Genomic DNA, 15,305 nt, shown 5'->3' with positions numbered 1-15,305 from the left:
GAGATATTTCAACTTCTCAATACACTGTGTTAAAGTATCGTATTTGAGAAAAATATTATTGTTCTTCTGAAAACATTGATTAGTAACTCCAATTGTAAGCGTGTTTGATCTGTAAATAGAAATATTCCTATTAGATTCAAAACTTCCCTCAAAACATTTTTTGATTTTTCGAAACGAAAAATTTCATGACTCGTTTTAAATTGTATTGTGTTAGTGGCATATACCCTTCAATCAATTCAATTAATGTATAAAAACAAAAAATGGATTTTCGAAAAAATAACATGGAATTGCTAGGTAAAACGGAATAGCTTTACAATTGATTGGAATTACAATTCTAAAATTCATTCAGGCCACACTGGTTTTCCTATATCTGATTTTTATGACTGTCTGCATTTCTTTTTTATCACAATGTAACTTCCAAAATCTGATTACCAATTTTGGACAAATCACGTGACGTTTGTGCTCGTCTAACTAGTTCACAAGCAGGGCGTGAAACAACGAAAAGTCACACGAGAATTTCAATTCTTCTTCTTTTTTTGCCCCGAAACAAGGCCTCCCATCCTTAGGAATAGTGAAACATGTTGGCGGGACTAAACACGAATTACGTATGGGGGTCCCACGAAGTGCTGCGGGTCCCCTCTTTCGTTAGAAGAAGAGCAACCTCTATCTCTTAGAAAAGTGAAGAGAAAGAGCAACATAGTCACATTCAAATTGAATGATAATCATCTTCGTCTTCTTTGTGACGAGAAATAGGGAACCGCGAGAGCTCACAGGAGGCCTTCAACTCACTTTTGCTTCTTGATGTTGCTCCGTTGTTTTACAAAAAATAACATTTGTGTCCCGACTGAATTCAGAATCTATCTTATAAACTTCCTGCATGCACTATTTGTTGTGATGTTCTCAAAGTTCTTGTTCGATACAAGTAAGGTTGAAACTTCGCCTGTCAAAAAAGCTAGAAACTTTTTTTTTGGCAAAAAAATGTCTAAGATTAAAGTTTGCTTCATTTGAAATCCGTCATGCTTTTTTTGGCTTCCGGGTGTTTTTTTTTCTTTTTTCTTCACTGACTTAGCGAATCTCGATGGAAGATTTAGAATTCTGAAAGTTTCAAAAATTCAGAGAAAGTTAGAAATTCTCAAAACGTCACAACTTCTAGGTTGATTTTAGATCTTTCAAAATTTGAGAACATAAAAATAGAGTAGCAATAAAAAATATGAAGATAGTGTTAACAGTATTACAGTTGTCCGAAATCAATATCGAATAGTACGGTAGTTAGCACTTGTGCTATTAAAATAAGTTTAACGATATATCAGCTCTCCACTAAATTTATTTCAGACAAGAGTGATAAAATCATTTATTGAATTTAATCGCATTTCCACCCTTTTTTTTGAATCAGAGAACATTTTAAATTTGAAAGTTTCGAAAAAATATATTGAATCAATAAGCCTTGGCCTTTAAAGCAAACAATATCCTTTTTCTATACAAAAACTAAATCTCCAGTATTACAAGCTATTTCAATTTCCAATTTACAGATTGTACCCTACGATATGAACGAGATCCTTGTGTTTGTGCGTTTCTGTGTGTCATTTACTTCTCTTGTGGTTGCCCATATTCTTTCCTTTCTTACCACTTTCTGAATTTATATTTCTAAAATAGTCACACCTACCAAATCCCAGTGATTCAAACTGTCCTTCGTGCCAAATCTTGCGGGTCGCCGTCTTCGCTTCGTCGATAGTTCGGCTAGCAATAGTGAGACCGTCAGTATCTGTACTACCTCATCCACATCGACAACATGTCCTCCGAAACGGGAAACCGGCGAGTCATTGGATCCAACACAACCATCAACAAGTTCAGACGGATGTATGCTCGGCTCCTCCAGCAATCCTGAACCGCCACTCCTCTCGCGGATAATCGGAGTACCCCCACCGCCTCCGCCTCGAGCCCCGACTACAGCACTTGTACTTCGCGTTCCAACAGTTAACAGTCCTTCGAAAAAGAAGCAACAACCGGATACTAGGAACAAATACCAGGAAACTGCGCTAAGAGACAAAAAGACTGTAAATACTAAAATCGGAATATTTTATGAAATATGTGTGAAACTGGGACTCTAAAAACTGAAGAAAACCAAAATAGTATAGTTTCGTAATCACCAACAAACACTAGCAACCAATAAATACTAATAATCAGGAAGTTCAAATCATCATATGTATTCCAATTCCAATTTTTCAATTTCAAAACTTTAATCCTATTTCATTTCAGCGGACACCACTCGAAAAAGCCAGACACCTTGACAATCTTCCCTCGTATCAGGTGAGTCCCTTTTTTCCTCTCATTTCAATTTACAAAAATAAACGTAGAAGAAAAACAAACTGGTGTTGGTCCTGAAAACTTTTTTCCAATCATTTTCCCCACTCAACCATCCCACACGATGTAGCGGCTTCCGCACAAATAGAGTTTGGAAGGGGAAGAGGGTCCCTTCGGCCATTTTATTTTCCCGATAAGACACTTAATGTTAATACAATTCAATTTCTCTCAGGAGAGGACTCTGGGAGAAAAGAAGGAAAACGAAGAATGAGGAAAAGGACAACATACACATAAACTTTCTTTTATAAGTTTTCAATTTTCCAGAGATAGAGTGAGAGTTTCATCATTATATAAAGTTATTGGTATTCGAGATAGTGGTCCCTTTCTTAGAAATGTCTTATAAGTTTCGTAAGGCGTTCGTGAGCATTTTCTTATAGTATCGTTTTACAGTCTGATTGTAGAATTTTAGTTTTTTTAAATTTTTTGTAGCATTTGATGGATCTCAGCCACAGCATCGGTCAATAAGATGTACAAACACATATTTTTCCGTGTATTTTCAAATAATTTGACCGTTTTTAAAAGTCTGAAGCACGGCTGTTTAGTTGCCGATCATTCTGAAAATTTGGAGGGTGTAAAACAGGCCTAGATTTAAAACTTTGTATGCACATAACTTTTTGAAAATACCTGTTTTTCAGCTTTTTGCCAATTTCTGAAAGTTATTTGTTTTGAAGAACGTTCAGTATGAAGAGCGTTATAAAAGCGGGTTCCTTACCGTCAACAGATAACTGAAATACAAGGAATTTTCAGAATTTTTTGTGAATGCAAAGTTGTCAATCTAAATTTATTTCACACTATGCAAAGTTTTCAAAATGATTGTGAACTAGACAGGCTCCTGAAATTAGTGAAAACGGCTCAAAATCCACTGAAAAAATAACCTTTTGTATATCTTATTGGCCGGTACTGTATGTTAGTTGACTTTAAGAAAATTTAAAGTTTCATTTAGTTACTGTAATTTTTTCAGGCAAAAATGTGTGGCTCAAAAATGATCTACCAAATCTCTAATCTTAAGATTTCAAGTGCACAAAATCTGTTCGATCAAACATAAAACTTTCGTCCCGTATGAATCATCACTTTTTCCCAAAAACGTCCATTATGTCCCTGATAAGCTACTTAGTTAGTCTTCGATTGTTCCATTCTCACTTTTTGCGACTAAAAGAGCATCTGGGGTACATTACATATTTTTCACTTATTTTTTTGACACAAATCCACTAGATCATCATCATGAATGCCCCCGGCGGGTCCCAAAACTTTTTTTGTTGTTTTCACTCCATCAAGTATGCTCCTGCTCCTTCTCCCGAATCTTTGACATGTTCTCATGTACAAGAAGCCAGAACAAGATGAAGAACTTGTGCATTTCTTGAAAGTGTCGATTTAGTCAATGAAAAGTGTTAGGGTCTTTTGCCGTAGGGAAGGATAGGGGGGACGACAAAAAGGGATGGGGGACACACGAAAGTCTATCGCCCCATAATAGTATTTGGATGATCACTTAGATTCTTGTGTCACTGCCCGGAGTAGATAGAGGAGTAGGAAGAAAACGACTTTTTGTGCGAAGAAGAAGGCCTGCTTCTCTTCGGTTTTGTTTCTTCACTTTGTCAACACTTTCCTCGGGAGCCTTGGCGGTCCCTATCAAAATCTGCAACATTTTCCTCTTTCTTGTTTTTGCTCTTCTCGCTTTTTTCTCCCGTTCTGTCTTATCAAAACTTTTATTTCAAGGCTTCTTGAATATGTGATCAAAAAATCGGTATTGTAAGCATCAATGTATCATTCGAAACAAGCCAATACAAAGTATATCAAAAAGGTTTGTCTTTATTTTTTGGTAGGACCCAGTTGGGGGCTAATTTCATTTTCTATGCGCATTTTTCAGTTATTAAGAAACACAATGAATAATAAAATTTGATTAGTTTTTCAGGACCAAAGCCAGCGAATTTTGTTTGTTTAAAAAATTGGTTTTTGTTTTAACCTAGTTAGGTCTCTCATCAAATAACCTTTTTAGGCCCAAAAACTCCTAGACGGTTCGCATCAACTTCGCATCGATTCCCATCACGTTGGAACCGCAGGTCACGGTGCAGGTAAAGCTATTTGATCGCGAAATTAAAAATCTGAAAATTTTCAGGACAAGGGCACGGACACAAGAAAGAGTTCGGACCTGCCATGATTCTCTATTATTTGGCATCAGCATTTCGGGCGCTCTATCCGCGTCTTGATGATGATTTTGTCGACAAACTAAACTATTATTACACAACTACGATATGTGAGTTTTCATAGATTTGTCCTGAGCTAAAAGAAAAATGAAACAGGTCAAGGAATATATGCTAATTCTACTAGCACTAATGCAGTTGCTTATTCATCAAAAATCAAAATCCTTCTTTTTACAGTAGCCTCATTCGCTCTGCTGGTCTCTGCCAAGCAGTATGTCGGTTTTCCCATCCAATGCTGGGTTCCGGCCACATTCACCGATGCAATGGAGCAGTACACTGAGAACTACTGCTGGGTCCAGAACACGTACTGGGTTCCCATGCAGGAGGACATCCCACGTGAGATCTATTCTCGCCGGAACCGACAGATAGGATATTATCAATGGGTGCCATTCATTTTGGCCATCGAGGCGTTGTTGTTCTATGTTCCATGCATTCTCTGGAGAGGATTGCTTTATTGGCACAGTGGTAGGTTTTTAGGACAGACTTGCAAAGTGAAAACTGAGAAAAAACGTTTGACACTTTTGAAAAATCAGATACAGTTCCGGTCAATAAAATATTTTTAAAAAGTATTTTTCAGTTAATTTACGACCATTTTGACAATTTTCACAAGTCGGAAGCTCGGCTGTCAAGTTGTCCGATCCTTTCTGAAAACTTTAAAGAGTGTGAAAATAACCTAGATTGGGAACTGCATTCACATAACTAGTTGAAAATCCCCATTTTTTCAGCTACTTGCCGAATTCTGAAAGATATCCTTTTCGGGTCTGTTTTAGTACTGAAAACGTAAAAAAAACAGCTGTCTTTTATGAATTGGCAAGTAGCTAAAAAACTATAAATTTTCAAAGTTTTCTGTGAACACAAAGTTTAAAAAATGCATGTTTTACGCGCTCCAAAGTTTTCTTAATGGTCGAAAACTTGACAGTCAAGGTCCAGATCCCGAGAAATGGTCAGAATAGCCAAAAATCAATAGGAAAATAAGGATTTGTATATCTTTGGGGTGTAAGTACACAAACCCGTAAAATTATTTTCAGGAATCAATCTCCAAGGACTTGTCCAAATGGCCTGTGACGCTCGTCTCATGGACTCTGAAGTCAAGACACGTACCGTCTACACAATGGCACGTCACATGCAAGACGAGGTTCAGGTTTGGTTGGATGACTATCAAGCGTTGCTCATCTTGTCTCTCTTTCAGCTAACCAACATTGATCGTCAAGGACATAGTAGAAGTTGTTTCTCTAATCTCCAATTAGGTGCAAACTGTGGGAGACACTGTGGTTGCTACGTCACCATGCTGTACATAGGAATCAAGGTTCTTTACTCCGCAAACGTGTTGCTTCAGTTCTTTTTGTTGAATCATCTCCTTGGGTCTAACGACTTGGCTTATGGATTCTCTTTGTTAAAAGACTTGATGCACGAGATCGAGTGGGAGCAGACGGGAATGTTTCCAAGAGTCACTCTTTGCGATTTTGAGGTATCTATAAAGAAAATTGTATCAAAAAGTTTGAGTACAAATCATTTCAGGTACGAGTTCTGGGTAACATACACCGCCATACTGTCCAGTGCGTGTTGATGATCAACATGTTCAATGAGAAAATCTTCTTGTTTCTTTGGTTCTGGTTTTTGACCTGTGGAATTATTACTGTCTGCAACACCATGTACTGGATTCTTATCATGTTCATTCCATCCCAGGTAACCTGCTTTTTATTTTTAGCATTCTATCTGAATTTTTTGAAGGGTATGTCATTCGTCCGTAAGTATCTCCGTGTCCTTCCTGATCATCCAGCAAAGCCAATCGCTGATGACGTTACTCTCCGCAAATTCACCAACAACTTCCTACGGAAAGATGGTAAATAATTCTGCAAATTGCTGATAACTTAAAAGTTGATTACAGGCGTTTTCATGCTCCGAATGATCTCTACCCATGCTGGTGAACTCATGAGCAGTGAGCTTATACTTGCTCTCTGGCAGGATTTCAACAATGTTGATCGGAGTCCGACGCAGTTTTGGGACGCCGAGCACGGACAGGGGACGATAGACTGATCTATTTATAGATTGTATCACTTCTATTGACAAACGAGCTTATCCAAAAATCGATCTATCAAATTTTCTAGTCTGTTTTATTTTTTGTCATTTTTCTTCCTTCCCGAATGCGCTTCTACAAAAAATGCTTCTCCTCTACCGGTGCGTTGTCATCAAAAAACTCTGTCGCATAATTTTAACTGTCATACTTTCTCCCACTTCCATTTCACCTCATAACTTCTTCCTGTTCTTTCAGCTCTTTTCTTTTCATCATCCCAATGTCATATAGAGACGTTTTCCAATTAAAAAAAACATCTAACATCCTGAAAAATTAAATTCACGACAATTTTAGTACTATCACCTTTCCACCATTATTAAACATTGTTGTGTTATTACACGTGTCTTTTGTTGTGACTCTTTTTCAAACACTAATCCCATCCCAAAACCCATTTTGACTTTCCCCTACGAACTCAATTGATCTGGATGATTATTTGCATAATCATCAACACAATATTGCCAAAAACATCTGTTTTTCTAGTCCGTTCCCCATCTCAACCTGTTCAAGACTGTCCTATGAACCATTTCTTATTTTTTTACGCTTTGCATTTTCGCAATATGATAATTCCTGATTAATTCATTTGCATTTCTCAATTTTTTCATTCTTTCTCTTTCTCTCTTTCTCTCACTTCTTTCTTCATGTTTTTTTTTCAAAATTCTTCTTCTTCCCAATTTCTAGTTGAACAAGATAATCTTCTCGGTTTCATTCCCCTCATCTGATTAATGTCTTTTGTTGACAATGAAAGCGCATCAAATAATACATCCTCAGGTTTTTTCAGCGGACAATAATCTGGTGATTATGATAATTATCGTAAATCAACCGATGAAATGATGATAATTGGGCGTTGATTAGTCTGGGATGATGTGTTTTGATTTGCTTTTTGTGGATCTTCAAATGTTCTTGAATTTAATAAAAATTTTATAATAAATTAGTTTTTACAAAACAGAAGTAGAAAAGAAACTAGTTTTCGTTCAGCAAAAATTAAAAAGTGAATACTGTATGACAGTTTAGAAAAACCTAAAGCTAGACAAACCAGTAACACCTTTTCAGGATAATTTTTCTTTAGATCAAAAATACTCAAGAAAAATAATTTTCCAGGAAAACTAATTTCGTCTGAAAAAGGCTTTAAAATCATTGTCAATACTTCTAAGAGTCAGATCCAAAAATTTAAAATTAAAGAACTTTACTTTTCTAAATAAAAATCGCAATCGTTCGAATTTTCAGGTTTTCCAACATTTTTCGTTATGGGACAACACACGAAAAATTTGATTTTAAAGAAGGAAGGGTAGAATATTATCCAGCTTTTGAGGTGTGCATTTTGACGTGATGGTGTACAGTTATTGGTGTTCAAACAACCTTCGTCTACCGTAGCTACCGTAGCTCAGAGGATTGGATGATTGCTACTCGGCACATCCAACTGTAGCAAGCAGCACAAGTACAACTCCACTGGATGCTCATATTCTACAAATTTTCTAGAAAGTTTTTTTCCGTGTCCTCCCACCTTTAAAATTAACCAGGATTGGATCAAGCTACTCGATTTTTGCTCCGTGACGTAGATGACTTCTCTACGTTACAAACATACTTGCAAAAATCGTTGAAGGCCCGGACAAGAATATTTTTGGTTGAAATTTCTCGAAAAAACATTTTTTTGATCATTTTTTGAGAATTAAAAAAAAACTAGTTTTCGAAAGAAAACTGTTATTTTGCTTCAAAAATGCAATTTTTTTTTCATTATCAACTTTGGAAAAGTTCAGGAAAAAAAATAATTTTTCAAAAATTTGTTTAAACATTCACAAATTCAATATTTATAATTTAGCTTGAAATTAGATAATAAAAACAACTTTTTCCCAAAAAAAAACACACTTTTTTGCCCAAAAATCGAAGCTGGCGCCAACTGGCCGGGTCTTCCGGGCCTTGACCAATTTTTTGAAGGCCCGGCCCGTTGCAAGTATGGTTAAAACCAACTCATTTGATGACAGTATTATTGGTTTCAATGATATTTGGTTACATCAACTGCCGCAAGAATAAGCACGAACGATTTTCACGCTTGACGTCTTCAAATCATCTGTGATCAGCTCAGCATTTGAAGATTATTTACTCAAACCCATCCACAGCAACATCCCCTGAAATTTTCTCCCGTTCCACGCATTTTGCCTCAGGTTATGTACCGATTGGTGAAAGTTTCGTTGGCTATCTTGTGACCAAAACCAAGAAGAATTCCAATTCCGTCTCTCATTTCGAAAAAAACTCAATTTCTGAAAAGTACATTAAGTTCAGGTCTTTGATGCGTTCTTCTAGTAGTGACACGGAAAAACAAGGAAGACAAGTGTTATAGACAGATTCTGATTACTGAAATGCCAAGGTTTAAGAATAACAATTATCTTTTGTTTTGTTTAAAACGTCACATCGTTTTATACGCAGTGTAAGACAATTTCAGAGAATTGGAAACTTTTGGAAATAATAATAATAATAATACGTGAGCAACATTACTGAGCAACGCCATCTGATGGTCATATATAGACTATATATCTATATTTGCCTCTTTCTCTTCGTCTCCGCAAAACATAATTGACTTCATTTTTCCTCGCCTCATAATTGGTACTGGTAAAATGAGCTCTCAGGTCAGTACCAGACAAATGCCCCTCCTATTGACCGCAACAGTAATTAGAGGTGACTAACGATGTCTCATTTTCTTTGAAAAACCAATTTCAACACATATCTATTTATTCAAAAATTACGAATTTCTGTTCCATCAACATCTTTTTTTTCAAATTTTCATATAAATTGTTTCGTTCTCAAGACGTTGTCTTGGGACTGCGGCTAGGCTTAAAAATTAGCCTCAATTTTGCTGAAGACTCAAAGAAATGACGAGACAAATTTTGGTGCCTCAATAAAAAACACCCAGGGGCAAAAATATTTGCCGAAAAGCAACAACCGGTGGTGGCAAAACATTCAAACTTGGAATTTTTTCATCCATGATTTAAGATCAAAAAAGGATTTAGAGTGACCATTTGGGTGCTTCAGATTCCAAAATAGATCAAAATTTTACTTTTTTTCGCTTCTAACGCTTTCCATGTTTTGAACTTTTTCAAAGTTGAATCATTCTTTGTATTTCGCTTCTTTTGCTCCCAAATTTTTTTCTCTACCAGTAGTCATCACGACACATTGTTTCGTCATTTCCTTTGTGCACTTCCGCCGCAGTCTTCAGACTTGACATCCTCTTTTTTCAAGACGATTTCCCTTCTGCAGAAGATTTGTTTCTCAAAAACACTGATTTGAAAGACTTATCTTCTTGGAAAGTCACATTTTTCTTCCTCAATCTTGTTCGTTTTTTTGGCGTTTTTTCGGAAGATGCATTGTTAAGATTTTTGGAGACATTTTTCGGGACATCTTTTTTTTTGTCGAACTGTGTCTCGTGGGAGTTGGAGCCTTGTTTTTTTTTCAAACCATCTGTTGGAAAATTTGTTCCCGTTTTTTTCTCAGAGTCATGAATTATGAGAAATCACTTGACAAGTAACTGATTTACGAGTTTAATGATGTTCTTAGTTTTATTGTATTTGGGAAATAATTTGGAAGTTGGGGATACAAAATCCACAACGCTGCGGCGCAATGTACCTGAAAAATAAACAAATTCTACTTCGTTATCTCTGAATTGTGGATTTTGTACCCCGTTGTACCTCAAATTATGTCCCAACTTTTTCCTGATATTTCAAATTATTTGAAAACCTCTTCACTCTATAATTCTCGAAGACTTTTTGTATTTTCATTCCCAATGTATGATATCATAACCTTCTAAACTCCACTTGCCTCAAATAACTTATTTATACAATATCAATTTATTCATAACCTTTATATTTTTGTGTTTTTTCCTGAATTGAAGTTCATGCTAACCTAGTCTGATTATTTTTCTTCCTTGTTTTTTGTTCTTTTCTTTATTCCGGTCTAGTCTCTATTCTTAAGAAGCTTAAAAAACCGAACGAGACTTAATTGCGACACTTTTAAAAAATAAAATAAAAGGAAGTGAAGAATAAATACTTGGGAATTCCTTTCTGGCGATTTCTCCATTTCTTTCAAATGTTCATTTTTTCATTTTTCAGCCTGTTATGCACTATGGTTTGATCGTGTTATGGATTTCAACTGTCTCGCAATGTTCATTCTTCCAATTCTCACATTATATGCCCCCATTTAATGAAAGTTATCGAATCTATCGGTTATGTACGGATCAAAATGATAAAATCTTTCTGGGCAATATTCAAAACAGTGATGTGAGTGTGGCAGGGAAAAATATCTTAAATTTTAGAATTTCAGCTGAGTTTCTACCTTGAAAAATACATTCTTTGTTGGCCCGACTACGAGCGATTTGTCCCTACAAAACACCACGCTATTGTCTGGTTTCTCAGAGCTTTACGGTAATTTTCGATATTAAGATTTGATTTTCATTTTTAATAACTTCAGGGGTTGCGAAGTGAATCAAATTCTAAGTCATCACAGTAGACCAAAAGCGGAATTCGCTCGAACATTCCATTATGATTTTCTCAAATACTCATATGCTTTGATATGCGAAAAAGGAGCGATGCTACCCCAATCTGATCATGCTTATCTTTATGCATACTCTGGATTATTTAATACCCTTTATCAAGTTGGGAATGCTGATAGACAGTAAGTCAGAAATGGTTTTTCACTGGTAATATTGTTTTTTAGATTGATTTGCGACCAAATTAGTCGGGTATACGCAGATCTTTACGGTCGTTGTTATGTACCTCATGTGGAAAAACGACAAAAGAAGATTGAGGAGCGGTGTAATGGAGTTTCAGCTCCCTTGCTGAAATTTCCAGATTTCTTCCTGCGTTTTTCTAGAAGTAATTTTCCATTGAATATCCTATCCTAAAAAATTAACTTTTCAGAGTGCAACACTTTCAAAGACTTCATCACAAATGAGAAAACCGAACATATCACTACAATGGGGATAGCACTAACTACAGATGTCACATACATGAATCTGCTAAGCTCAAATCTTTTCTCTAACATCCATAGTGATTCAGAATTGCCATCTTTGGTTCTAAAGGTTTGGATTTTTTTTCGCTAATTCATTCAAACAATTTTAGACTCGCCTTCTTTTGCAACACTTCTCATTAGCCGCAATCAAGCTTTGGAATCAACTTGAAGCTGTCCGAGCGTTAGTGTTTTTATATCAGTTTATATTCCTGGTCGGGAGAAATGATGTAATTGCTTTCAGATGTCGTTATGAAACGAAATCAAACTACTCGGAGACATATTCCAATGAAACGGATGAAGAGAGAATGGCCAAGTTGGGCAGTTTGATCACCCACAATTGTTGTCCATCGAGCAATATTCATATCTGTGATATAAACAATGAAAGGAAGTATCAGTAAGATAAACTTAAAGAATTTCCTGTTTTCAACCTATTTTAGGCGTTTGGCAAAAAATGCCAGTCTAGGATTTCGAATCGAAGCTGGACTTCTGATTGCTATTTGTTTCAACACGTTCTTATTGTGTTTTCTTCTGTGTAAAACGTACAACAAACTCTCTACTGCAACAATCCTCTTTGTACTGAACATCATGGGCTCCAATATTGCGTTCATGTTATCATTCACCTACTTTTTTGTGGATCTGTTGTACCAAGACAAGTACGGGCCGATCAATGAAGATGTAAGTTTTTTTTGAGTGAAGTGAGACTTGTAATACAAAACAAATGGACCCCACAATGTCAAGTTTGAGCTCAATTATCTCAATTCCTATGCAAGATATAAATAATTGGTCAACTGACGAAACATTTCTGATATCATGATAAACAATTGACCAGTTGACCACATTTTTACATCTATGACAGAAACCGAGAAAAACTGACTGAAAATTAAAAGTTGGAGGTCCCTTCTATAAAAGGTTTTGGTGTACTCAAAATCAAGTTTAATATATTTTTCAGTACATGGAAAAGTCACCAGAGCTTGTTATTGCTGAAACATTACAAACCCATCTTTTTGCTCACAGTGAATTCAAGAAACATCTGGTTCAAGAAACCCTATACTCTCTTGCCCAAAATGGTTCACTCACTGGACTCATCCATCTGTTGGTTTTGGTGCTGGTGAGTAAAACTACAAACTGCAATTTTTCAGTATTCATTTTTCAGGTGGTAATCAACAGATCAATGTCTGGAAAATCGATTCATCTTTCGAAAATTTCTGTGGTCTCAGTTTTCGCATGTGTCTGGATTTTTTTGATTGCGTCACATGTGATGTTCTCCATTATGCAGGTAAAGTATTTTCTCGAATTTCATTTTTAATTGGGCCAGTATCCAAGGGTACATCAAATAAGGTACACATGGTTCTTAAGGTACATTAGTCGCCCTACGCCCTAAGATGCCATGTACCCTCTGAAAAAATGTACCTTAAGATCTTAATGTACCCTTTTTCAATGTACCCGTGGATCGTGGGCCTTTTTAATCAAATTTTAAATTTTTTAGATGAATGCAATCAACAACTTGGATGCATTATTTTCGAATTTGTCTAAAGGAAGAGTTAATTTGTCATGTAATGCGTAAGTACCTAGAAGTAATTTCTCGAAAAATACAACCATTTGAAGCACCACTCTTTCGGAATCCGGATACGAGGAAATCGCGACACATTGTGACAGAACAGCAATTTTCCATGCATTTGGAGCCTATTTGTTGAGAGTAAGTAAAGCCAGAAGCTTCATAAGCACTCCAACGATGTTCAGGGTCACACATTATTCACAATACTGTTTCTATCGGCATCCATAATAATTTTTGTGATCACTGTCACCTACCATATCAAAGTTCGCAGGCAACACGATATCATCCATAGCGAGTTAAGGTAAAATGATATTAATAAGAGTTCCTAAAACACCAAGCTTTTTTTCAGAACTCAATCTCCTCACCAACGTCGAGAACGTCTGTTCCATACACTCATCCTATCCATAGTCACCTTCTTCTTGAGTGTAATGGGCCAGACGTATATAGAAATTGCAGTTTTCTGGGTGAACGAACGGGAAGATATTGCACAGTTGTCTCGATGGTAATATTAAAAATAGAATTTCTTACCTCATTCCGTTTTTCTAGGTATCATTATGTCAGGATTCTTGCGTTCATAGATCCCGTGATGAATCCTCTTATAGTCATCCTTCGAACTCCTGCGCTCCGACGTCAACTTCGTTCGCAATGGACGACGATACGCTCACGTGCCTCTTCACGAACGCGTTCAGCTCACAGTCATCGCGAGAATCGGGAGAACACAAGTGTCAAGTATGTTGAGAATTATGAAAACATTATTGAACATGGTTTTTTTGATCCTTCAGACGAAAACGTTCAAGTAGTGCACGGATGAGAAAAGACGCGGAATTGATGATGTCGTTGATGCCTACAGATCGGCCGGTTAGTTATTTTTGGATTATTCTTCTTCTCATTTTTCATAATGTGTAGAAGGTGTTTAAAAAATAGGTGTGCTAACGAGATTTAAAAGATTGGAGATCCGAAAAAATAAGCGTCAAAATCGCTTGATCCTAATCAAATCGAGAGGGATGGCAGGCATATGTAGTTTTTGAATCGTTATCTCGAGATTTAATGAGTAGATTGGTTTGGAACACATGTGGATAGTCAAAAATCACTAATTCGTTTAGACAGGAATTTTTATAAAAAGATATACAAACATAGATAATGTGAGAGAAATCGAAAAAGTGTTCAAAAGACTTTAAAAGACTTTTTGCAGCTGAAAAAAGTTGGAGAAGCAGTTTGGCTTGATATTGGATATTGATAAGACAAAGAAATAGAAAACTTTGTTTACAATTTGAAAGTAAAAAATTTCTGTCAAATGGCATCGTAAATGTTCTAGTCGAAAACCGCATTTGAACTTTATCATTTACCTCAATTCCTATAGGAAATATCAACATACCGTAAATCGATAAAATGTTTGCAGTAACATTTTTTTGCAGTTCACAGATTTTTGAAATCTCTTCCAGAAATTCAAATAAGTGACATTGAAGTTTAAGGAATTGGTTGTAAAAAAGACCAATTGCCGTACACACATTTTGAGCTCCGGATCCTTTAAGAGATATCAAAAATTTGTCAAGTAATAAAATATTTGCTACAAAATTGCCGACATCTTCACAGTTTACAAATTTTGATATATCTTACATGAATGGAGAAAATTGATCTTGAAGTAGGAGTTGAAGATGGCGTTCTATCAGGGGATTTACGGCAATATGTAGAGGAACATTTGGCACACTTTTTTTCACTAAAAATTATTAATAATACAAAAAAACGTCATAACAAAATTTTCAGTCGACTCATCCACACCTAACTCGATCGTGTTCACTACGAAGAAGCCAAGACTCACAGACGCACAATTCCGTTGTTTGATGACCAATCGAATCGAAACGACGACGTCTATGATTAGGGGCTATTAGAAATTTGTGACTTTCTAAATGTCCTTTTTTTCCTTCCTCCCGAGTGTTGTTTTATTTGAAAGTTTTAATTGCCGCTCGAAAATACATGAAAATCACTACTTTTCCTTCCTCCCCTATTCTCTCTTTCACTCTTTTCTCACAAGTGTTATCCAGAAAACCATTAACTTTCATTCTCGTCGGAAATGCGGGCCGATTTACAACATTGACATCTCATTACTTCATGCTTCTTGATC

At 36.1% G+C, this 15,305-nt stretch overlaps 2 protein-coding genes across 2 annotated transcripts; both read left to right on the top strand.

Annotated features, from left to right (window-relative positions):
• Nucleotides 1-1,859: 1,859 nt before the first annotated feature.
• On the top strand, nt 1,860-6,596 carry Cbr-unc-7 (the record flags this gene model as incomplete). Its single annotated transcript, XM_002645833.1, has 10 exons — nt 1,860-2,054; nt 2,257-2,307; nt 4,355-4,430; nt 4,475-4,612; nt 4,737-5,024; nt 5,588-5,700; nt 5,749-6,027; nt 6,078-6,245; nt 6,291-6,402; nt 6,448-6,596. The coding sequence occupies 10 exons, from the start codon at nt 1,860-1,862 to the stop codon at nt 6,594-6,596; spliced, it is 1,569 nt and encodes a 522-aa protein (XP_002645879.1).
• A 4,140-nt stretch (nt 6,597-10,736) lies between these two features.
• CBG07629 lies at nt 10,737-14,420 on the top strand (the record flags this gene model as incomplete). Its single annotated transcript, XM_002645835.2, has 16 exons — nt 10,737-10,898; nt 10,942-11,042; nt 11,089-11,292; nt 11,335-11,492; nt 11,538-11,698; nt 11,739-12,022; nt 12,066-12,303; nt 12,578-12,736; nt 12,782-12,904; nt 13,115-13,188; nt 13,234-13,324; nt 13,369-13,484; nt 13,533-13,685; nt 13,730-13,912; nt 13,966-14,041; nt 14,376-14,420. The coding sequence occupies 16 exons, from the start codon at nt 10,737-10,739 to the stop codon at nt 14,418-14,420; spliced, it is 2,328 nt and encodes a 775-aa protein (XP_002645881.2).
• Between the last annotated feature and the right edge of the window lie 885 nt (nt 14,421-15,305).

This window comes from Caenorhabditis briggsae (genome assembly GCF_000004555.2).
Source record: "Caenorhabditis briggsae complete genome, chrX, whole genome shotgun sequence".
Taxonomy (NCBI): Eukaryota; Metazoa; Nematoda; class Chromadorea; order Rhabditida; family Rhabditidae; genus Caenorhabditis; species Caenorhabditis briggsae.
Note: the sequence above shows the minus strand (reverse complement) of the source record. Positions and strands in the feature narration are given on the sequence as shown.